Here is a 24656-nt window from a genome sequence, read left to right on the forward strand (position 1 = left end):
AACTTCAGCGGAAATGGGCCGCTGTTGATGATGTCGTGCCACATGAAATTATAAACAGCTCAAATTTGCCAAAACAACCCACTCCCAAAAGTGGTCCATTTCTGATGTGACCACCGTTGTTTTAGAAGCAGCTCGAGTTACTATACTTCTCTACATGGATTTCTGGATATTATTACAAAACTGTTACAATACATGCTCCTTCTGACATCTGAACCTTTAAAAAAATGTAGTTTAGGAAAGGGAAGTGATAATAACTGCATTTTGACATAATTCCGCTCCTGCACCCCCAGATGTCCTGAGATTAAATTAGATTTTTTTGGAAGTTGGATGAGCATATCGTCACTGTCGGACAGAAACCTTGTATCTCCAAGTTTCAGATGTGTACGTTTTCTTTTCTTTTTTTTTTTTTTTTTCAAAGTAAAGCCCTGCTTCATCATACAAGGCTGTCACACAGAAGTAGTGAAAACAGCTGATCTACAAGCACACAATACCTCACGGTGCAAGGCGTTGTGTGCTTGTAGATCGGCTGTTTTCACTAGTTTAAATCATTTTTAAAACGATAAATGCAAAACGAACGGTTTTGGACTTATAAGGTTTCCACCCGACAACGACGAAACCCTCTATTCTTCATGCAACAGACCTGAGTTGCAACTTGTTTCCTTCTTTTACACCAAATCAGGCTAAATCTGGCAACACACAATTCCTTGTTCACTTCCTTACTAAGGAGGAAGTGAGAAGATGTTGAATGAAGCAGCACACAAAGTACAGTCATACTGTACTTTGTCTGTTCAAAAATAGCAGATACTGTAGTGTATACAAGCTCATACTATAGCGTCAGGGTTGTTAAGTAACGGATTACATGTAACGGGATTACGTAATCAGATTACAAAAAACTGGTAACTTGTAAAGTCTCAGGTTACATTTTAAAATGTGTAATCTGGATTACAGTAACGGATCTGAATGATGGGGGTTACATGCTGGATTACATTCTCCCCTTGCCCTCATCAATTTTACAAATAAGTTATAACGCCAAACAATAAAATAATCAAGTCGAATCAACGTAAAGTACTGCCACTTTGTTTAAGTAAAATTCTGTTGTCCTTTTCCTAATTTCATAGGCTCAATATTCTTGTCTAGTTATCAATGGTAAAACTTGTTTTATTTAATTAAATAGAGTTTTGCTAAAAAGTTATCCAAAAGTAACTGAAAGTAACTAGCAGTTACTTTTTAAATTGTGATAATCAGATTACGTTACTGACTACATTTTCTTGCAAGTAACTTGTAACTGTAGGGGATTCCTTTTTAAAAGTAACCCTAACAACCCTTAGTGTATCACCATGAGTTTGTAGAAACATTTTGAACTCAAAACCTAACAAGGAGGTGGCAACGGGGCGGCTAGATAAAGTTAGAGGAGGTGACATGGACATGTGGATAACACTATATATGGAGATAGTCCAGTCCATCATGTCATAATTATGGGACTACCGTCATAGACAGTAGCCATTGTTAGGCCGGAGTCAATGGCTGGAGTCAACCTGTTTGGCCTAAACATGGAGATGTGGAGAACACTATATATGGAGAAAGTCCATTCCATCATGTATATGGGACTACCGTGATAGACAGTAGCCATTGTTAGGCCAACTCAATGGACTGAGTCACAGTGATGTAACTCAGTACACATCATTGCTCTGAAGTTGATTGCATGGCAAAGCAAAAGTTGATAACATGCTAAAGTTCATCGCCGGCGCCGCGTGAACATGGAGCAGGATCCCCAGCCACCCATGTCCATGCCCACATGCTCCCATGTTCCAGGGGAGACTGCCGACGAGCGCCGGCACTGTATTCGCAGGGAACGCTACTGAAAAAAGAGAAGGATACACAAGACTAAGAAAGACAAAAAAAGAGAAGAATAAAAAAGAAAAAAAGGAGGAGGAGGATAAAGATACCAAAAGGAGAGAGAAGAAAGGGTGGATGAGGTACAATATGCGGTATCCTCCTCCGATCTGATACGGGCGGCTGGACTAAGATCACCTATGAAAGAATGTCCATGAAAGAATGTCCATCCACCTGGAGAAAAGAACATGTAACAAGGAGGTGGAACGTTCTTAGAATTTAAAGTAAATATGGGGGCGGCTGTGTTAAGAACGTTTCGTTGTCAAGCTCAATGTTGGGCATTTGGACCTATACATAGAGAAATGGAGCGTGTGGAGAACACTATATATGGAGATAGTCCAGTCCATCATGTCATATGGGACTACCGTCATAGACAGTAGCCATTGTTAGGCCGGAGTCAATGGCTGTCTGTCTGACTGTCTGTACAGAAGTGATGTCACATGACATACTTTTTATGCCCATATATGAGTCATTCTGTACCACATCTCCATGTTTAGGCAAACTCCACACAGAAAGGCCCTATCGCCAACCCCACCTAGGGTGTGAGTGATAGGGCCTTTCTATGTGGAGTTTGCATGTTCTCCCCGTGTCTCCTAGGGTTGATACCCTCACAAAAACATGAACAAACTAGAATCGTCAGAGAAACGCTGTGGTTGGCCAGATGGTCAATAATGGGCGCGACCTCGCCCTTTAGGGCGAGGTCGCATGTCACCCTGAGGTCGCATATCACCCTCAGGTGTCTTACTAGTATGCAAAAAGTTAATATGATGGCAGAGCAAGCACTAGAGCAAGCACTAGTCGCACAGATACTACGTGAGTGTTTGTACAGAGTAACATTGCAAAATGCAACCTAACTGCCATGAATATTGTGGATGTTCCCTTCTATTTAATCCTTTTGGGGATGTTGATGTTGTCATCTGCCCATTTGGCTGCCATTTGTCGATTTGGTCAAAAGAAATTGGTTGAACAGAACTCATATTTTGGGACCATCGCTCCATTGTTTACCATGGTTTGAAATGCAGGCTGCCACCCCATGTGGTCATGTGATCCAATATGGCCGTGATGTGAATAAGGTCTATTGTAGGACTCGGATCACAATTTTAGTTCCCGGCTCAGCTTCTTTCCCTTGTGATCCGAGTCCAGAATGTGGATGCTGGGCTTCAAGCGCATAACAAGCTAATAATAAGCAATATCTTTTCAGGCGCAGCTTTAATGAAGAAACTGACCTGCTGACATTCTCACAGAAGGGACCCTCCCAAACAAGTATGGGGTCGCCATGGAAAGCACTTCTTCTCCTGTCTATCATCAGTGGCCTTTCAGGTAAGAAACCTCCGGGGGGGGGGGGGGGGGGGGGGTATATCTGTGGGACTGAAGCACAGCGGTACACACATTACTTCTTCTGTGATTATGAAAGGTCATTGCTCTTATGAACCGCTACGCTTGCTTAACTCCAGTTTGCTTGTGTTGTACAGCAGTGGTTGAAGAAGCACTCCATCTTTTTACTTAAGTAAAAGTAGAAATGACACAGTGTAGAGATAGCCCACTCTGCTACAAGTAAAAGTATTGTATTAAAAGTCAAAGTATAAAATCAACTCGACTTAATACCAAAAAGAACTTTTTTGTTTTGTTTTTTTTGTTTTCAAAATGTGTCGGTCTTTCAAAAATGGCAGATCTTCAAACACTACTATCTGCTATCTTTGAATCGTATATGTTTTAAATTAACTTAACACAGTACAAAGTAACAAAGCAACTTGTAGCCTAGGTTTTCAAATAGCGTAAAATGTACAACATTTTCCTCTGAAATGTAGTGGAGTAGAAGTGTAATGTATTGAAAAAATTACATCAACTAAAGTAAAAGTACAGTACTTGAGTAAATATAATGACGTGCTTTCCACCACTGGGTAGCAACGTCCAGTGTTCTCTGTTGGACTGAGCACAGCGGCACACGCTCCTCCACCGTGAATATGAAAGGTCATCACTCTTATGAACCGCCCTTGCACATTGCTTAACACTGGTTTGCTTGTAGGTGATCTCTTGCACCACCTGAAGCCGTTTCTCATGGATGAATAGCGACAGCTTAGAGTGACAACTTAATGCTGAGGAAAAATATGTAATAACAAGGAGAATATTGGAGAATACAATTTATTGGACCTGCGAAGGCTCTCGAGGCTTGTTACACCGTGTCACAGAAGAAGAAAATGGTCTCAGATGATGCATTAATTCAAGTGACAGCTAAGAGTGACAGCTAAATGTTGAAAAAAAAATGTAATAGCAAGAAGAATACTAGAGAATAACATGTTTTGGACCAGCCTCTTGTGGCTTGTTACACCGTACCAGAGAAGGGGGAAAAATGTAATTCTGTAATGATGTGTCTAGATACTAAATGTGGAGGCAACAAATGAGGCTCGATTTCTGTTAACCCATTTAGAACGGGTACACATTTTGTGTATCATTATTTTATGCTTTAACTATTGAAAAATAGCAGATATACAAGCTCACAGCGCGGCACCGAGTGCCGCGCTGCGAGCTTGTAGATCTGCTATTTTTGAAAAGTCGTGAACATTTGAATTTTGACCCGATTCTATGAGTGTCTTTTGAATCCTTCTAATTCTAGGCCTAAATGGGTGGTTAAATAGCCTCATGCTGCGATAAAGATTCACCAGAAATACGTTGTGTTGTAAGTAACCTCTGTAGAGTGAAAGTTATTCAGAACAGAGAAATGTCAGCCTCCCTGATAACCGCACACACACACACACACACACACACACACACACACACACACACACACACACACACACACACACACACACACACACACACACACACACACACACACACACACACACACACGCAATTTGGGTTATTAGTTTCATGACATGATATGTGCTGTGGGGAGGTTTTATCTTGCCAGTTTCTTTTATTACTGACAACCTGACAAAAAACTACCCGGGCAATGTATAGAGCTGTGAACAATTTGAGCTACATTATATGCCAGGCTATTGTTATGATCTTTGTCATACTGTACAGTATGCCTTCTTGAAAATGCAATATCAGGGATGGCACAAGATTAACATGTACATATGGATTTGAATTGATAAGATTTTATTGATCCCAATGCCGTTCGTGATTCTGCTTATCGGTTAGATTCATTATCTGTTCGCTATTGATTCCTGATACATTTTCAGCGTGGAAAAAAGAGGAGGCCTCAATCAATCAATCAATCAATCAATCAATCAATCAATCAATCAATCAATCAATCAATCAATCAAACTTTATTGTAAGATCACAAGTGAAAGTGGGTGAAATTCTTCTTTGTGCAGGACCTCACTGTTGCAAGTAAAAGTAGGAAAGAGACTAAATCTGTCAAGTTGATTAAAAGTCAGAGATAAATATAAAAAAGGAGCATCAAGTATTGATTAAATGCAATGGTGATGAGGCTTAAGGGCTGTCCATACTGTCTCCGACCACCAAACTTTTTTCCGAACTCTAATTCAGTGTAATGCTTTTCAGAAGTTGCGAGTGACGTCATTTTGTAGTTGAACCAGACCTTTCAGACGAAAGGTTCGGTGGTCGGAGAGAGTATGGACGGGCCTTTAGAGCTTGCAGTCTGATTTTTGATTTGATTGCGTGTGTGTTCAGAAGTCTGGTGTTGTGGCTCCTGATTCTTGCGATCATTGCCTGGCCGTGGTCTCAGTGGTGTGGACAGATGATGTCTGGCGGTGATGAATGTCCGTGATGATACCCTCAGCCTTGAATGAGAATCAACCTGGCTACACATTATTGTTTTTCAGTTGTTTGAGTTTCAAAATAGCTGAACATGATAAAATAAATGCCTTTGCTCATTATCTTCTCCTTTTAAACAGTGCAGACCCATGATGTCATTTTGAATGAGTAGCTGTCAAAAAACAAGCCGGCATTGATGAAAGGAAATAACCTCTGCAGAGGCATACACTGTTAATTCTCTAAGTTTCTGACTTCAATTCTCCACTGATTCTCATCACTACTTTTGCACAAACAACACAATTAACCCTCCCCAATTTAAAGTACACCAACTGGGCTCTTGAGTGACCCACAGACTAAAACAGAGAACCGTGCCTTCTATTCCTAAACACTCATTTGTTTGGAGTTGTCTCGGTTTGTTTACTCGCAGAAGTTTAGTTTTTCATTGTGTGACTTAAGGCTGGCACTTGTGGGGTGTTCAGGAACGCAATAAAGGAGATGATATTTGCACACAGCCTTGCTGTCGGTGTCCTTGCTGGGTGCACACGTACAATAATCTAATAATCTCATGCAATTTTAATTTGGCAAAGACAGTTCCAATGACCTTTCAGTGTCTTGGCTTGCTGGGAGACTGGATTTCTTCACGAGTTGGGAGATTATCGCCACACCTGATGGTCTGCCACGTAAATGGCACCAAGGTTCCCAATTCTGTGGATAACATTTGGTGAAAAAAATAGACGATCTACAAGCTCAACACGCCGTGTTAAGACGTGTTGTGAGCTTCGGCTATTTTCAGCGCAGATATTTGGTGGGAAAAATTGGGGGGAAAAAACTGCTGTTTTACTGAGTGAAGGTATAGAGCAGGAACGCGTACTCATTGCCCAGTCGCTCAGTGGCGTCAGTTCAGCAAAAGCAAGGGTATGGCAAAGATGGGAGTCCTCATGGAAAAGAGGCATTACAATTTGTATAACACGGTTCTGTTGTCTGCGAGGCGTTGTGAGCATATAGATCTGCTATTTTCACAATGTCTGAAAAAAAAAACGAGTTTTGTAATTTTTTTACACAGGTTTCTACGGTTTCTTGGGTTGGATATGGCAGCCTGGAACGGTTGTTCAAGTGCAGCTAAACTTTGAATGTTAGTAAACGTGCCACAATTAACAATAATGCCTTGCACCTGTGCAGCTGACCTGCGGAACCTGGGAATATACCATTTTGTCAAGATGGGGAAAATAAAAGTGTGGAGAATATAATTATAATACCTTGTTAACCTGTTGTTAAATTTTGCATTAGTAGTTATTTTACTGTAATTTAACAACATAATAACCAGCACAGATAGACAAAGATACATTCATGGATTTATATTTAAAAGTAACTTTTATTTTCCCCCCTGGACCCAGGGTATGGCAGCTGCATACCCCTGCCATACCCAATTGACGCCCCTGCAGTCGCTTCTTTTCAAATAAAATAAAACAAGTACCCGAGGGACACACCGTGTGGTGTTTGACTAGTTGTGTCCTGGGGAAAAAAGGAGGGGGCCTAGAGTAGACCCCTGTGGGACTCCATTCAACAAAGCATGTGCAGTAGTGGTTAACGATCAGGTGTCTTCAAGAGGCAGCTGGGAGGGTGTGGTGGTCTATCTCCATTCTTAATGGTCGTGTCAGTTTGCATTTGCTGAGCCATGCTCCGGGCTGCGCTAGCATGTGGCACAAACGGGGACAAACACGGACGACATTAACGTCACCATGTGTGCTCGTTAAACTCTTCCATAAAATGGAACAAGCAGTTTCTCAGCTTGTGGGCCCTTCCTTCGGGCCACGAATAATTCTGAATGCATTGCGTCGGATTTGAGATGGTATAGAAGCAAGGGTCTTCAACGTTTTCAGGCCAAGGACCCCTTAGTTGAGAGAGGGATGAAGCAGGGACCCCCACAACCTGTTCATAGATTCCATATAGTTTCATTGTTTGACAACACAATCATCAGTATATTTTGGATTCATGTCAATTTGTGTTTTCAGATACGTATTTAACCACTTGAACCATCAATACTTAATAAACTTGACATTCTGTTTCCCCTCTACACCAAACCTCTTTGCCGAAAATAGCCGATCTACAGTACAAGTGAGCTTGTAGACCTGCTATTTTTGACTAAAGTTCTCAGAAAATGGACGCTAGGGTTCAAGTGGTTAATATAAAGAACAAGAAAAAAAGGTTTCTATCACACAACGATTTGGAGGACCCCCTATAGTAACTCTGATGACCCCCTGTTGAAGACCCCTGGTATAGAGAGTTGGATTCCTTACTCTACAATAAAGAGTAGCAAGATCCAGTGCTATGATTTGCCAACAGTTGAGTAAAACATTTGCACTCAGATCACAGTGTTCATGGGGTCTTGGGATTTTTCCGGCTCAACAGCAGATGCTGTATTACAGTACAACACTGCTGGAGGAAAGCCGCTAACTTTGCTTGAACCGTGCAGGTGATGCAATGTGTATTCTTGTTGTTTGACAGTTTGATGTTACGATGCAGTATTCATGAGATGAAGCTTCTTCAATTTCAGAAAGAAATGTATAGATTTTGTTGGCACGGGTCAGAGATTGACAGTATTAGACATTTTTATCTCTGCTTCTTTTCCATATCCCGGGTTTGGTCAAAACCACCTGCTTTCAATGCACCATAACTTACATACGGATCATCGCGGTTGTATTTCTTTCTTCCCCGCGTGAAAGAAAAGACTTTCAGCGGCCGTGAATTACCGTGGATGCATTGGTGGGTTAACAGGGAGATCTTGTATCCTGTCCAAGAAACTCACTTGAATCAGACCGATGAAACACGCTGCCTGGCCCAGTGTGGCATATTTCGGCATAAATCAGCAACTTGCAGCTATGTTTATTATAATGTTGGTTTAATATGCTGCTCCTTAACCCATTTAGGCCTAGAATCATTGAATGCTTTAGCTATTGAAAAATAGCAGATATACAAGCTCACAGCGCGGCACCGAGTGCCGCGCTGCGAGCTTGTAGATCTGCTATTTTTGAAAAAGTCGTGAAAATGTGTGCTAATCTTTGAATATATGTATTTTTAAAGCGAACGTTTGTAACTCAAATTTTGCTTCTGGGGGGTCCCTGGAACTAAATATTTTGAGATGGAGGTCCGTGGCCAATAGTATACATATCATTTTGGGGGTCCTTCACATGAAAAAGTTTGGGAACCACTGACGTAGTAGTCTCTCAAGAACAGACTAACTGAGCTCCAGTTAAGTGAAAAGGACCTTTTCTTTGATGAAGGCTAGCCAGATTGATGACATAGAAACAAAGTTGTTTCAAAAAACCTTAAGGATTCAAAAGACACATATATAATCGGGTCAAAATTCCAATTTTCACTTTTTTTCAAAAATAGCAGATCTACAAGCTCGCAGCGCGGCACTCGGTGCCGCGCTGTGAGCTTGTATATCTGCTATTTTTCAATAGTTAAAGCACAAAATAATAATACGCTATTATGTGTACCCGTTTTGAACGGGTTAAGATTAAAGGAGACAAGACGAGATGCATCTTTAATGATCCTGGAGGGGGAATTATGTTGCTAAGACATCCAGACGAATTACAGGGTCGGAAGAGGATTTAGCAACAAAACACGCTAGATAGATTTCAATCCTTGAGGCAATGCGAGGCGTGATGAAGCGACTGATTAAAACCGCCACGATCATATATTTAGCATGACTGGTCGTACACACCCAAGGTACAGTATTGATAGGGACAGCCGCGCACCATTCAAATCTCTTTGTCCGCGTATGAGATATCGATCAATATTTCGATTTGGAGCGCTGATGTGAAAGTGTTTCCCCCCTCCCCCCCAGGAGTAACATGAAGAATGCCCATGGCCCAGACAATTACAATCAAGTATTCAGCGGCACTACCCGCAGCGCAAAAGACAAAAGATAATAGGATTTTGACCTGTGGGTGCACCCGCCGCGATCATTGTATCACCCTAGGGATGCATAATGTTACAAGTGTACTGACTGACTGTTTCGCTCTTGTGTGAAATGAACGTCTGCCGCGGGCGCGGGGTGTGGTGAGGCCATGTTTATTCCAGCAGATTTCACATAGTAATGGATGAAAAATGGAATCGACAGGCCTTCCAGAATATTTTTCACCCACCACAGTGTCAGACATGGTTCCATCCCTCTCTCTCTCTCTCTCTCTCTCTCTCTCTCTCTCTCTCTCTCTCTCTCTCTCTCTCTCTCTCTCTCTCGCTCTCTCTCTCTCAAAATCCATTTGATTCTCAATGAATACAGCACAGTTGTGCTGTATCGCCGTGATGGGAAAGTTGTGATGGGAAATCGCTTGGAACGTCGACAGCAATATAGGCATGCACAATTGCATAGTGGCAGCAGTTATCCGTCCGTCCGTCCGTCCGTCCGTCCGTCCGTCCGTCCGTCTGTCCTTCCTTCCTTCCTTCCTTCCTTCCTTCCTTCCTTCCTTCCTTCCTTCCTTCCTTCCTTTTTGTATTTATTAGACAAATAGACATGACATACGGGAGTGTCACAGCCATGTACCATGTACCAACAGTGAGGCAGTTGATGGACCAGAAGGCATTCCAGTTTCCAACTTCTGCCCTCAATTTCCCACTTTTCTGAGTTACCAGATTGTTAATTGAACCCACCTGGTCTCCCACATCAAAATGCCTTCTTGATTAGACAGCTCTATAAGGGATCGTATAAAGCGTCATTATTGGAAAATAAATCCCTTCACCCAGATGGAGTTTAATTTCCAATAATGAAAGCCTCTGTCTGATTGTATAAAAGATCACTATGTAAAGCTCCCCTTACTACTACCACTTACTCAGTTCTCACTTCTCACAGCGGTTCATAAGTTGTTAACTGCTGTTGTAGGGCACTGAAGCCACAGCCAGATTCTCTTCTTCAGCTGGATTATCAAGTTATAAAGAGGTCTTTGCACACTTAATTTGTTCAAGCCGAGTCAATTGAGTCCCACTGATTTTCGATCTCACCAATCCATTCCTCTGTGCCTTGGTTGCTTACAGGTGACTGCGTTTGTTCAGCTTGTTTATTTGTCCCACCGTGTCCCCACCTATGTCTTGACACTTGAGTAAAAAAAAACAGAAAAGAAATAATCTGTGCCACATTGTGTAGCTATTGATTTTTCTCTCGTCTCACTCCATAGCCCTTCGTCCATTTTCTTAACAGAAAATTGGATGATAATGCTAGTGACCTTATCTGCTTTTCTGTTTACTGGGCATGTTACTGGGCTGTTACAAAACACTAAGGATTGTTTCAAACGATTCTTGCCTCGGAGGCTTTGCACACGGTTAACGATAATGATAATGTTCAGGCCTGATTCTGAATTATTTCAAGAGGAGGTGGGGACCGTTGGCTGCATGTTAATGGCGTAGTTAAGGATGACATGTCTCTGCGTAAACGAGCTACAGTGTTAGCAAGGTCTGCTGTTCCATAGATCCGTGTTTCTCAAACATTTTCATGTCAAGGACCCCCAAATTGATATTTATTTATTTACAAGCTCAGATTGGATATTTTTTGAATTGCCAAACATATACAACTGGGTTAAAGTCGTTAAACTGTTCCTCATTTAGCTGGGGACCCCGCTGTGAGCTTGCAGGTCGGCTATTTCCGGTGCGAGACGCTGGCACGCAACAAGGTTTAAATCGGGTGTCAGTGTGAGAAATCACCACAATCCTACTCCGTAACAGCCAGAATTGAAAGGTAATTGGTATGACCAAACAAAAACTAATAGAATATGCACATCACTTGGTTGAGGTGCTGTGTTGAAAAGTAACATGAAGAAAAATAATAAACCTGCACACTCATTTGCTCGAGTGTAATTGATTGACTTAGTCGGGTTTATTCTTTTCTAATTGGTATGATCATCCATCCAAAAATATCACTGAAAAATGCAGAATGCACCAGGCACTCCCACCAGGCACTGAATTTGCTAAACAACCACCCCTTTGCGACTTACAAGCACTTCGGCGTGGACATTTCTGCACCTCAGTAGAGGAGGTGTGAATCTGTGTAGGAGCTGCTTTGATGGCTGAGATTCTCTTAGACGTCAGATATGAACCCACTCATCCTACTGGCTTGAGACACACATGGCGTGCTTTTATGCGGTTTTAGGATGATTTAAGTTTATGCCATGGACGTATAATTAATTAATAACATTTTAAATTTGAAATGTGTAGAAAATGTAAATAAATTCACCAATTTGTGTGTGTGTGTGTGTGTGTGTGTGTGTGTGTGTGTGTGTGTGTGTGTGTGTGTGTGTGTGTGTGTGTGTGTGTGTGTGTGTGTGTGTGTGTGTGTGTGTGTGTGTGTGTGTGTGTGTGTGTGCGTGCGTGCGTGCGTGCGTGCGTGCGTGCGTGCGTGCGTGCGTGCGTGCGTGCGTGCGTGCGTGCGTGCGTGCGTGCGTGCGTGCGTGCGTGCGTGCGTGCGCGTGCGTGCGTGCGCGTGCGTGCGTCTGTGCAAAAACATTAAACTTAATAATTAATCTCTTTAGATGATCCGATATACAGAAGGTGGAAAATGGAAAGATTATTTTACTGTTATGTTTAATGTTAAAACATTGGCAAACCTAACCTTGTGTGAACCTGCTTATCAAATCAAATTAAAATGTAAAAGATAGCACAACAGCAAGCACAGCTGCCTTCTAAGCTGTTTTACTTTGAGCATACTGGCATCAAAAGTACTGAAATGTTATGGCCACAGTTTGAAATCATTATGCACAGCAGGCACTAATTGCAACTTTTTCACTCAATTTATTGTTTACGTTATATTGTTCAAAAGATGGGTTATCATTCATTCATAGCATCATTTGCTAGCTATGGATTTCTCTTGCAGTTATAGAAGTACAAGGTGTTGTAGTCAGGCAAAGGGGGTAATTGGATTCGCAAATCCGTGAAAGCCGCACTGAAGCCAAAGCCAAAGTTTAAGAAACATTGAGATCGGTAGTCAACACACCAAAGTTATACTTTGTCAAAGTTAGGTTGTCATTGAGTTCTAGTGCATTCTAAAGCGCATATTGATTTCAAATGTCTAGCCGAAATGAGTCCCTGGAGAAAAAAGAATGAAAGAAATTCTAATGCCCATGACTTGTTGACCGCACGCCGCGCACGGTGAGGTTTAACCTACGCTGACTCAGTTATTCAGGCAGGTTCAGTGAAAAAAGAAAGTAAATAAATATAAAGAATGCAAAAACATCAAAAAAATCAAGCCTATTAGACTGTCTGTGGATCTGTTCAGGGACTTAAACTGCATCAAAGATTATTATTTGTTTGTTTGTCCCTTATTTCACCCATGCCTAATTTGCAGCTCAGTGACAGAAGCATAAAGGCCTGTGTACACTGTACAATCTAGGGATGGGATGATATGAACATTTCATATCCGATTATTGTGGAAAAGAAATCGCGATTTACGATATTATCGCGATAATCAAAATCCATTATCCTGGGGCGGAACATTTGCCAAACAATAGCAGATCTACAAGCTCAGTAGCTCACAACGCATCGCGTTGCGATGCGTTGTGAGCTTATAGTTCGGCAATTTTTTGGCAAAGACATTTGATAGAGAGTGAAAAAAAGACTGTATCAAGTACATATATTAATTACCTTTTGCCAATTATAGGGGGTTTAAGTGGTACCGGATATGCAGCTCTGCAAATAAAAAGTTAATTGATCCCAGTGCATGACGCAGGACGATATCACGATATGTTAAATCTCCACGATGTTTTTTATCACGATAAACGATAATATCGCTTATCATCCCATCCCTAGTACAATCTTAAAGTGTTAATTTATCCATTTGTCACTCAGAGAGCGTACCAATAATGTAGCCAAACGGACCCGTACAGGTTCGTTTGGTTACATTTGTAAGCCCTCACAGTGAAACGAACACGGAGGATTTCACTGCGGAGCCGCCGGTTTGATAATTCAGACTCTCCTCGAGTTGTAGTCATTAAATCAGCCATGTGCTCAATTCAGCTTTGTCTCCGGTCCCTCCTCCTCGTTCCCCAGTGGTGGAATGACCTTCCCACAGCCGAGCACCTTCTCTATATTCCGCCATAAACTGAAAAAACCCATCTCTTCAAGAAGAACTTCATGCCCCCCCCACACTTCTCTCCCCTTGAATGAAATTCCGCTCCCTTCATGACCTCCTCTTTTCACTCCAATTTACCCTTTGCCTTGATTTGTATTAAAACAGAAGTTGTGCGTTTCGTACACCCACACACGTCACCCCCTTAGGAGTGTCGTCTGAGCACTGCGGCGTGGCTTCCTTATTCTAGGAGACAAAGTAATCATTGTGCGCGAGGAACTTCTAATTTGTTCTCTGGTTGCAAATGTACAATGTCACCGGAATAAGGGCATGAGGCAAAGTGGCTTGAATGCTCTACTTCATACAAAACCTGTGTAATTAGGAGCCAAGCCCTGATTAATTCATAGAAATGCACCACAGGTTCCTCTCGGGTAACACAGTGGTCAAGACCTTTGCTTTAATTCACTCCTAGATTTCCCGCTGTCTAGGTATTAATAAAAAATAATAATTACAAAGGGAAAAGATTCTTGCAGCCCAGGCAGGAAAGCGATATCAAGAGATATCAAAAGTCTACTGCTGTTAAGGTTATAACGATTATTTTTGGTATTTGACAAAATGTAAAATTCAGATAATTTTTTTAGCTGAAATTGTGGGACCATGCACGGTTCCTTTTATTAACATGACTGTAGGGCTGGACGATATGGAGAAAATCGATTATTTTAATATTATATCTGATATTTTTGTACACAAGAGTACACAAGAGTAAAATTCTCTTTTGGTTCCTCAAAATTGTAGCAGGAGAGATAAGAAATAATTAAGGATAGAAGAAGAAAACTAAGGATACTAAAGGAGAAATAGCAAAGGTGCTGTGTGCGTGAGGGTCGCAGTATATCAGGAGGTAGAGAGGCCGGTTGGGAAACTGAAGGTTCCTGGTTCGATCCCCAGCTCCCCCTGGGTTAGTGTCAAAGTGTCCTTGAGCAAGACACTGAAGCCCATCCATATATCACATGTATCTGCATTTTCTGTTAATCAATTATTTGAATATTGGTAATTTGATTAATAATAACCCTTGCCTATCTGCTCTGCCCACTCACGCTCCTCCCCTCTTGCCTCAGTTATACTGTACAGTAGACAACTACTTTGAAAAAGAGAGTTACGGCCGGGCTACACCAGAAAACATGTGCGCACGCGTGCGCTGTCTGTGCGTGTGCGAAAAGCCCCTGGCTACACCAAGGAGGGAGTATTTGTTCGGGAGACCAGAGAGTCTACAAAACGCATATGCGCGCCGATCCTATTTTTAGGGAATGCGTATCCGGGTTTGTGCTATCCGTGCGCCTGGTGTAGCTGGCTGAATTGATTGCGACCGAAGGTCGCATATACTCTGAAGAACCGTGTCGCTTGAGTGTCCTTCCGTATCCTCTGTGATGTCAGTGTGATGTCAGCGAGTTGTGACATCACTTCCTGTACAGGGCGGCTACACAAAATGTGGATAACACTATATATGGAGATAGTCCAGTCCATCTGGAACACAGGGTAGTGTTCCAAACATCTAGGCTGATAATCCAGCTTTTGCAGCGTCACAGGTTCAAGTCCTGACTTGCGACCTCAAGTCCCCATCTCTTCCTGTACGGGGCGGCTAAACAATAAGAAAGACAAAAAAAAAAGAGAAGGATACACAAGACTAAGAAAGACAAAAAAAGAGAAGAATAAAAAAGAAAAAAAGAAGGAGGATGATAAAGATACCAAAAGGAGAGAGAAGAAAGGGTGGATGAGGTACAATGTGCGGTATCCTCCTCCGATCTGATACGGGCGGCTGGACTTTGATCACCTATGAAAGGATGTCCATGAAAGAATGTCCATCCACCTGGAGAAAAGAAAATGTATCAAGGAGGTGGCAACGGGCGGCCAGATAAAGTTATTAGGCCTGGATCCAACTTTAAGTCGATGTATCAAACCGGTACTCGAAACGTACTTAGAATTGGCGGCTGTGTTAAGAACGTTTTGTTGTCAAGCTCAACGTTGGGCATTTGGACCTATACATGGAGAAATGGAGCGAATCTGTTTGGCTTAAACATGGAGATGTGGATAACACTATATATGGAGATAGTCTAGTCCAATATGTCATATGGGACTACCGTCATAGACAGTAGCCATTGTTAATCCGGAGTCAATGGCTGACTGTCTGTACAGGAAGTGATGTCACATGACATACTTTTTATGCCCATATATGAGTCCTAACATGGAGATGTGGATAACACTATATATGGAGATAGTCTAGTCCAATATGTCATATGGAACTACCGTCATAGACAGTAGCCATTGTTAGGTCGGAGTCAATGGCTGTCTGTCTGTCTGTCTGTCTGTCTGACTGTCTGTACAGGAAGTGATGTCACATTACATACTTTTTATGCCCATATATGAGTCCTTCTGTACCACATCTCCATGTTTAGGCAAACTCCACACAGAAAGGCCCTATCGCCAACCCAACCTAGGGTGTGAGCGATAGGGCCTTTCTGTGTGGAGTTTGCATGTTCTCCCCGTGTCTCCTAGGGTTGATACCCTCACAAAAACATGAACAAACTCCCCCCAGAATGACAACAACTAGAATCGTCAGAGAAACGCTGTGGTTGGCCAGATGGTCAAGAATTGGCGCGACCTCGCCCTTTAGGGCGAGGTTGCATGTCACCCTGAGGTCGCATTCCACCCTCAGGTGTCTTACTAGTATACATTGGATCTTTCCAAACGAGCAGATGCGCGCACGCCCTGCATATGCACAGACACGCGTGAAAAGCCTTGGTGTAGCCCGGCCGATAGAAAAGAAACAGGTTTTGGAGACTCTTTTTTTTTCGTCAGCAATCACTGTCTTGGATAGGTTGGGAAACAAACACTGTGTCGTTGTGATGTTCATCTTTGTTTGTGCTCTGTTTTGAGTGTTTAATTGTGTATAGACTGTGAAAGCCAATTCCCACAATGGAGGAAAATAAATAACTAATGTGAAAACACATTATACAGTATACTAGTCAGAGAACTACAAGAGTACAAAACGAGATAATGCAGGCCTCTAGTTTGAGGGTGGTACAACGACAAGTAAATTACATGCCAGTTTGACACGGTAGAGCTGACCTAGCTGGGTCTAATGAGAAGGTACCACCTCCACAAGTACACTGACGATTCTTCATTTTAATTTGCCAACTCGATCTTGTGCAGCCTTTCCATTCTACACGGCTCTCCAAATAAAGGGGAAGAGAGGGACCTAAATATTTTGCCAGTTGGATGTCATGGGTGCTAATGCAGGTGTCATATTCACTCATTATCACACATTCATTCATTGCTGACACACTCAACATCATTAACCCCACAGCCATGGTGTCTGGGGATGTGCAGGACAGCTCTGGACCACCCAAACCCCACCCTGCTGTTTCTGGGCAAGCCCGCCCTGACCTGGCACATACAGCACATTTAGCCCATTAGCCTTCTCGCTAGGTAAAGAATAGTCCTGCACGAAGATAGAAGGGCTCAGGGGTGTCGCACCGAATTCTGGGCCCTGGGTACAAGGATTCACTGTGGGCCCCCCATGAATGTTCTTCATAGGGGGAGGGGTTTTAACCCATTTAGACTGGCAACGCATTATTACGCGTTATTTTGTGCTTTAACTATTGAAAAATAGCGAGCTTATAGATCTGCTATTTTTGAAAAAATCACGATTTTTTTTGTTCAGTGGTGCTTTTTCATGTAAAGGACCCCCAAAATGATATGTATTTGGCCACGGATCCCCATCTCAAAACATTTACTTCCAGGGACCCCCTAGAAGCTAAATTTGAGTTAGAAATGTTCACTTAAAAAATACATATATATACAGTATATATATTCAAAGATTTGCACACATTTTCATGACTTTTCAAAAATAGCAGATCTACAAGCTCACAGCGCGGCACTTGGTGCTGCGCTGTGAGCTTGTAGATCTGCTATTTTTCAGTAGCTAAAGTATACAATAATTAAGGCCTCTCCTCCACCTTGGGCCCTATACTCAGTCCCACATTTCCCCCCCTTGTGACGCCCCTGGAAGGGCTCGTCGGCTCAACAGGAACAACTTGAATCAGAGAAAATAATAATACCTGGGCACTTCCATTAGAGAGCCAATTAAAATATACTGGAGCACTCCACTGGTCTGCACGTGGTTTATCATTTTGCACAGGTGACTGACGTTTCGACTTTTGACTCACCTAGACGTCACCCCTAGGTGTTGACATACAGGATCACATTTGCGTAGCATTTACCCCCTTTATTGTGCAGCATGTATGGTTGCGATAGCCCAAAAACCCAAAAACAGGCAAAAAAAAAAAAAGCCCAAAAACAGGCTATCTAACACCCCGGGTAGCTCAGTCGGTAGAGCTCTCACCTTTGAACCTTAAGGTCATGGGTTCGATTCCGGGCACCGCCAATTCAGCGTATGAGTAGCACGGCTTGGCAAGTTGTGCGGCAAGTACTGGGAGCTGATGGTAGGTGTGGCGCTCCACCTCAGCAGTCCATCTCCCAGGGGTCTAGCGCATTGTAACGGGGACAGACTCCCGCGTGTTACCGGCTGATACCGACAATAAGCCACTCCCGACCTACTTAACACCTCTAATTTATGAATGTGTTGTTTCACAGAATGAACCGATGACATACAAAGCTGCATACTGTAGGCCAGTGGTGTGCCAGAGCACACTTAGTGGTATAATATGCCTTGGGATTTTATATATTTTTTGTGTTATTGTTACAATATATACAATTATTTTTTGATTGTCAGGTGACATGTCGCAGTTACTATCAAAACCTCCACCGGCTGTCAGTCATCTGTCTGTCAGTCTGTCAGTCTGTTCGTCACGTCACACTTTTCTCCTACTCATATCTCCGCCAATGTTGCCCCTATCCATGCCAAACTTTGCACACACACTCCTTGGCTGATAAAACCACATCCACCCCTCATTTCTAACATGCCCCTCTTCTTGCGCCACCATGAGGCCGATTCTTGCACAAAAGAAAATCTTACTGGTATAAAAAGTTTGTGTATGTGTTTATTTTATTCTCTTACTAGGCCTTTATGATAGGCCTAATCTATAGGTAAATTCTATACCCTAAAAATATATATTTTAACCACTTTTCAAAGTAGGATCATAGAGTAGTAGCAGAAATGCCGGTGCCGCGGCCCTGAAGTGAACTGAGATCAGAGTAGAAAATAGATCTGCTCCCCATACTGTAGCTCCAATTTTTTTATTCATTTTCTTCTCTCCAATTGAGACTTTAACCGTAGCTTTTATGAAATGTCCAAGGCCAGTGGGGTTTTATGGAGGATGCTTTTTAACATTCTTAACGTATTCTTTTGCTAGTTTGTAATTCAAACACTCCAATCTTTGAATAGAATATATAGTATTAGTGTAGGGCTTTACTTCACCAGACTTTACTATCCCCACATAGCAGCAAACGGGTGACTCTATTCAATCCAAATGACTGAAATGGCGACTGAGAAATCCATGAGAGTGAGCAAAGCAAATACTGTTCGTTTTTTCCACGATTTGAAAACAAATTTTATACTTGCCAAGTATTGTTGGGTGATTAATAACGCAATATTCAGTGGCGTGACAAGCCCGGAATTTAGTATTATTATCACTGCTTTACATGGACATTAAGTCTCTGTTTCATGCACGTCGTAGTGGCATGAGCAGCGACTGTTGTACTTATTTGTGGGGACATACTGATAAAGGCTGTTCTGGAGACGGGCGAGGCTTGCGGGCACGCTGTAACAATGTGCGGGAATTTGTCTGTGATGTCAAACCAGTGTACGGCTATAGAGGATGACTGAGGGAGAAAAAAAAACATGCTGAGAAGCTGTGATTGGGAGCGCCTTGGAGGGATTCAGCAGAATAACGAGGCTCTATTTTCTGCTTGAGTGCTGCTTACTGATACAAACTACTTAATTGACTTTCCGCAGCATTCCATTCAGCAGACTATGCATCTATGTGTGTGACATTACAGGCAGGCGTGCTGTGTGCTGTCTCCTTCTATATTGGGTTAGCTTTGACTGTCTTTTAGCTCTTGAAGTGAGGGACGCTTAGAGCTGTTCACTGTGCAATATTTCTGATAAGTCACAAGGCCTGCATGAGACTGTGTGCGCGGCGTGATGTTTTCATTGAGGCGTAAACATTTTGCAGACCAATGTGAGCACAGGCCAGCTGTCCGTGACTCCACCTTAGGGATGGGATGGTATGCGATATTATCGTTTATCGTGATAAAAAACACTCACGATAATCGTATCGTAGAGATTTAATTTACTGTGATATTGTCCTCCGTCATGCACTGGGATCAATTCACCTTTTATTTGCTGAGCTGCATATCGGGTACCACTTAAACCCTCTATAATTGGTAACAGGTACTTATAATATACATACTTGATACAGTTTTTTCAAATCTCTTTGCCAAAAAACTGCCGATCTACAAGCTCGTACTTGATACAGTTTTCTTTCACTCTCTAACACAAAGCGACGCTTTGTGAGCTTGTAGATCTGCTAATGGATCTTGTAGATCTGCTAATGGATTTTGATTATCGCGATAATATCGTAAATCACGATTTCTTTTGTCACAATAATCATGATAGGACATTTTCATATCGTCCCATCCCTACTCCACCTCCTTTCTAAAGCTGTCCAAATGTGTCCTGACTGTGTGCTCCTTTACAAGATGTAGCTTTACCCCTCTGCCGCCTGGACGCCCCAGCAGGCACGTGCACACATAGACATCAAAGGGGGCTTGAGCCCCTGCCCTTTTGTCCGTCTGTAAAAAAGTGCCCTCTCCAAACCATCGATGCAGCATTTACTATGCTGAAGCTCAGCGGGAGGACTTAATTGATCCCTTTGAACTTCGAAGGGGTTGTGAACTGAGTTGATTGAGTCGGCCATAAAAGTGTCTGTGCTCGTTAACTCGCCCTTTGTGCTCACTCACTTTGATGCACACTAAGACTCTCCCTCCGCTTACACAGATAGACGCTGAAAGCATCCCAGCGCGTTTCAGGGATGGCGCCGAAAGCGAGTCCAAAGCGTGTCAGGGGTGGAAAGCAGGGGGGCTGAGAACGGGTTGCTAAATCTATGTAGAAATGTTTCGCCGGCGCAAAGGTGCCCTTTTTAAATTCCAGCCCCTGCCCCTCCAATTCTCTCTGCACGTGCCTGCGCCCCCGATCATCTTTTCTTCAACTGTACATCTCAAAACAGAATAGTTTTCATGCCTTCGAAAATGTATGCATTGTTTACATGCAGGTTTTCCATTTCCAAGCTCTGACCACATTGTGGCCTGTTTCGCATTTTTGTTCAGCGCTGCCCTCTATACAAACAAGCCTTCATGAACATATAGAACAGAAGATATGCAGAAATGAAGCTATATTGCCATCACATAAAAAGAGACAAGACTGCAGTCCACCATACATCACAAAAGTCCTCAGGCGGACTGGTATCATCATAATAAGTGAAGACAGGCCCACACTTTGTGTTGTGTTTCATATTCCTCACCCTAGGGAGAAATAGGAGGTTCATCTCCTTCCTACTGGGTCATTTTAGAACACATGTCAAACTGGAGGCCCATAGGCGAGCTGGGTGGGGGGCCCCCCTGCGAATTAGATCTGGCTTGGTGTTATGAACAGGGGCGTCACAAGGGGTAGGAAAGTGGGACTGAGTGGGCCCAAGGTGGAGGGGCCCTAATAACTTTATCTATTGAAAAATTGCAGATATACAAGCTCACAGCGCGGCACCGAGTGCCGCGCTGCGAGCTTGTAGATCTGCTATTTTTGAAAAGTTGTGAAAATGTGTGAAAATCTTTGAATATATGTATTTTTTAAGCGAACATTTCTAACTCAAATGTTTTCTCAAACACATTTTTTACTCAAATGTGCTTCTGGGGGTCCCTGGAACTAAATATTTTGAGATCGGGGTCCGTGGCCAAATACATATCATCTTGGGGGTCCTTGACATAGGTTTCTTGCACACATTTTCACGATAAAAAAAAAAATAGCAGATCTACAAGCTCGCAGCGCGGCACTCGGTGCCGCGCTGTGAGCTTGTATATCTGCTATTTTTCAATAGTTAACATTCATGGGGGGCCCGCAGTGAATCCTTGTACCCAGGGCCCAGAATTTGGTGTGACGCCCCTGGTTATGGCTTTCAATTCATTCCCAGCAGCCACAGCTGCTGGGAATAGAAGTCCCTCGTATTGGCATATAGTATAATGAGGGAGCTATGCTGTATGCATAGAGCTGTTAAACCAACAGGCAGCCCTGCGTCCCCTCAAATATCGTTGTTGTCGGGCAGAAACCTCTTAACTCCATATTTAAACTCTCTTTCATAAATGAATGCCCTACTTTGTTGTAGAACAGTGTCAGGAAAAAGTGGCAGTTAAAGTGGTTAAGTGTTTTTTCCCCCCTTCTTTTTCTATTGGCGAGAGACTAAATAATAAACTACATTGGATTAATTGGGACACATTTCCTAAAAGTAGCAGTTTTGGACATCCAAGGTTTCCACCCGACAGCGACGATATACAGGCCACAGTCCAATGATAGCGCTTTGTCAAATTGTCAAGTAGTGGGGCCTTGAGAAGTTTGGACGCAGAACAACTTCATTTGGCTATTTTGCAGTTAAATATTTTGGGATCCTTTGCGTCCCAGTTGAGAAGCGCCGGTCTGACCCGCCTCATCACTCACTGTCAATTAGCAAAATGCGGCGGTTTATTGCGGCACAGAAGGAGTGTTTATGCGGCACAAAAGTGGCAGAGAGCGAGCGCGTCTTTGTCACATTGCTGAAGCTTGAGGAGCGTTACCGTGGCACTCGTCACGGCAAGGGTCATGCAAAGAATGCCCGCTTTTATTTCCTTTTGGAAATCAAGAGTTGAGCTGCAGCCAAAGCTAATGTAATGAGGCAGCCTGACTGACTGTTTGTGCTGTGGGGAGTCACACGGGCGTCGATCACCAGGGTTCCCACACCTGCTGTACCTGCATGTACGTATGAAATTAAGATGCAGGGGCGGAAAAGTCGCCTACTGGTGAGCTATATAGCCAGATGTATGGAGTATGGAGATGACAGGAGACACCACTGGATGTCTTGTCTGAGGCCAGCCTATTAGAGCAGCATGGCAGATTCCCAACCAGTGCCACCAGTATTATTTATTGACCTTTCTTTATACAGGTGAAGTCCAAATGAGATACAGGATCTCTTTTTACCAGGGAGCCTGTTCAGGGTGTACCAAATTATTGATAGCTAGGAGCCAAATGTGCCCTTATGGGGCTGAAACTCTTGAGTGTGCAAATGTGCACAGGCACTCTCAGAGTTAAATCAACATTTTACAGTGTAGATTGGGCTCCGAGAGATAAATATTGTATAAAAATGTAATTTTTTGGCTAATGTACCCGTAATTGCCGGACTATAAGCCGCAGCTTTTTTCCCATGTTTTGAACCCTGCGGCTTATACAACGTTGCGGCTTATATAAAGATTTTTACAGCAAACGGCCAGTTAGTTAGTTTTACAATGGTCTTCGACAAGGATTCATGTATAGATTTTTACAGCTAACGGCCACCAGGGGCGCTCTAGCGGGAAGCAGGAAGGACACCTGCGGCTTATAGTCCGGTGTGGCTTATATATGTAAACATTAGTATTTTGTTCTAAATTTAGCTGGTGAGGTGCGGCTTATAGTCCAGCAATTACGGTATATCAAACTGGGAGTCCAAAAAGTTGAAAATGCTTTACAGAGGGGTAGCGACAACGCCTGGATCCGTGGGGTCGCACTGTACCCATCATGAACACACAGAGAGACAAATGTTCCGTGAGTAAACTTCAGGTGATCTACACCTCAGCTGCTGCCCCCACACTCTGGAACAGCCTACCACTTCCCATTAGAAGTGCTCTGACTATTGGGGGTTTTAATGGGTTCTCAAGACTCGTTTATTTTCTCTAGCCTTCAAATGTTGTTTGAATCTTTGCCTTTTATCCTGTTTCATAAGTTTTTTTTTGTCCTGTGACTATGTTGTTGCACAGGTCTGTTCTGTTGATGCATTCCATGTACGTACTGCACTTTGGTCAATTTGGATTGTTGTAAATGTGCTTCAGACAGTATATAAATAGCACATTTGAAACGAGCACAAGCGCGAAAGTTTCGCAGGAGTTTTCCCGCTTGTCACTCCGCCTGTCATGATTGCCCGCGCCTTCCATATGCCCGCCAGCTCGCCTCTCTCTCTCGTTGAGCATGAATTACTATGCGTGTCAGTCCGCTTGCCGTCTGAAACGCCCTTAAGAATCGCGGGTATAAAGGGACAGTTTAATTATGCACTTCTAGATCAAATCCTTGTCTCCGCCGCCCCCACAGGTACAGATTGTGCTAGATGAGGAAACAGACCGGGCGAGTTGCCTTATCTGTCACACAGAGAGAAACCTTTCAATCAAACCTGCATTTATCCCATTCAAAACGGGTACACATTATTGTGTATCATTATTTTATGCTTTAACTATTGAAAAATAGCAGATATACAAGCTCACAGTGCCGCGCTGCGAGCTTGTAGATCTGCTATTTTTGAAAAAAATCGTGAAAATTAGAATATTGACCCGATTCTATAAGTGTCTTTTGAATCCTTCTAAGATTTTTTTGAAAAACCCATGTTTTTATGTCAGCAATCTGGCCAACCATCGTCAAAGAAAAGGTCCTTTTCACTTAAATGGAGCTCAGTCTGTTCTTGAGAGACTACTATGTCAGTGGTTCTCAAACCTTTTCATGTGAAGGACCCCCAAAATCATATGTATGCCACTGACCCCCCATCTCAAAATATTTAGTTCCAGGGACCCCTCCCCCCCCCCCCCCCCCGAAGCAAAATTTGAGTTACAAACGTTCGGTTTGAAAATACATACTGTATATTCAAAGATTTGCACACATTTTCACAACTTTTTTCAAAAATAGCAGATCTACAAGCTTGCAGCG

The 24656-nt window shown here is 42.8% G+C and overlaps 1 protein-coding gene across 1 annotated transcript in view; it reads left to right on the forward strand.

Moving 5' to 3' along the window:
- cntn5 (contactin 5) overlaps positions 1–24656 on the forward strand; it is a gene marked incomplete at its 3' end in the record, with an annotated part of 350866 nt that overhangs the window by 83373 nt on the left and 242837 nt on the right. Inside the window, exon 2 of the mRNA XM_080731735.1 lies at positions 3095–3213. Within this exon, the coding sequence (XP_080587861.1) occupies positions 3159–3213 (55 nt within the window). The 5' untranslated portion in view covers positions 3095–3158. The remainder of the gene's footprint in view (positions 1–3094; positions 3214–24656) is intronic.

The sequence above is a fragment of the Nannobrachium achirus genome, assembly GCF_963921795.1.
Source record: "Nannobrachium achirus genome assembly, chromosome: 8".
NCBI classification, from domain to species: Eukaryota; Metazoa; Chordata; class Actinopteri; order Myctophiformes; family Myctophidae; genus Nannobrachium; species Nannobrachium achirus.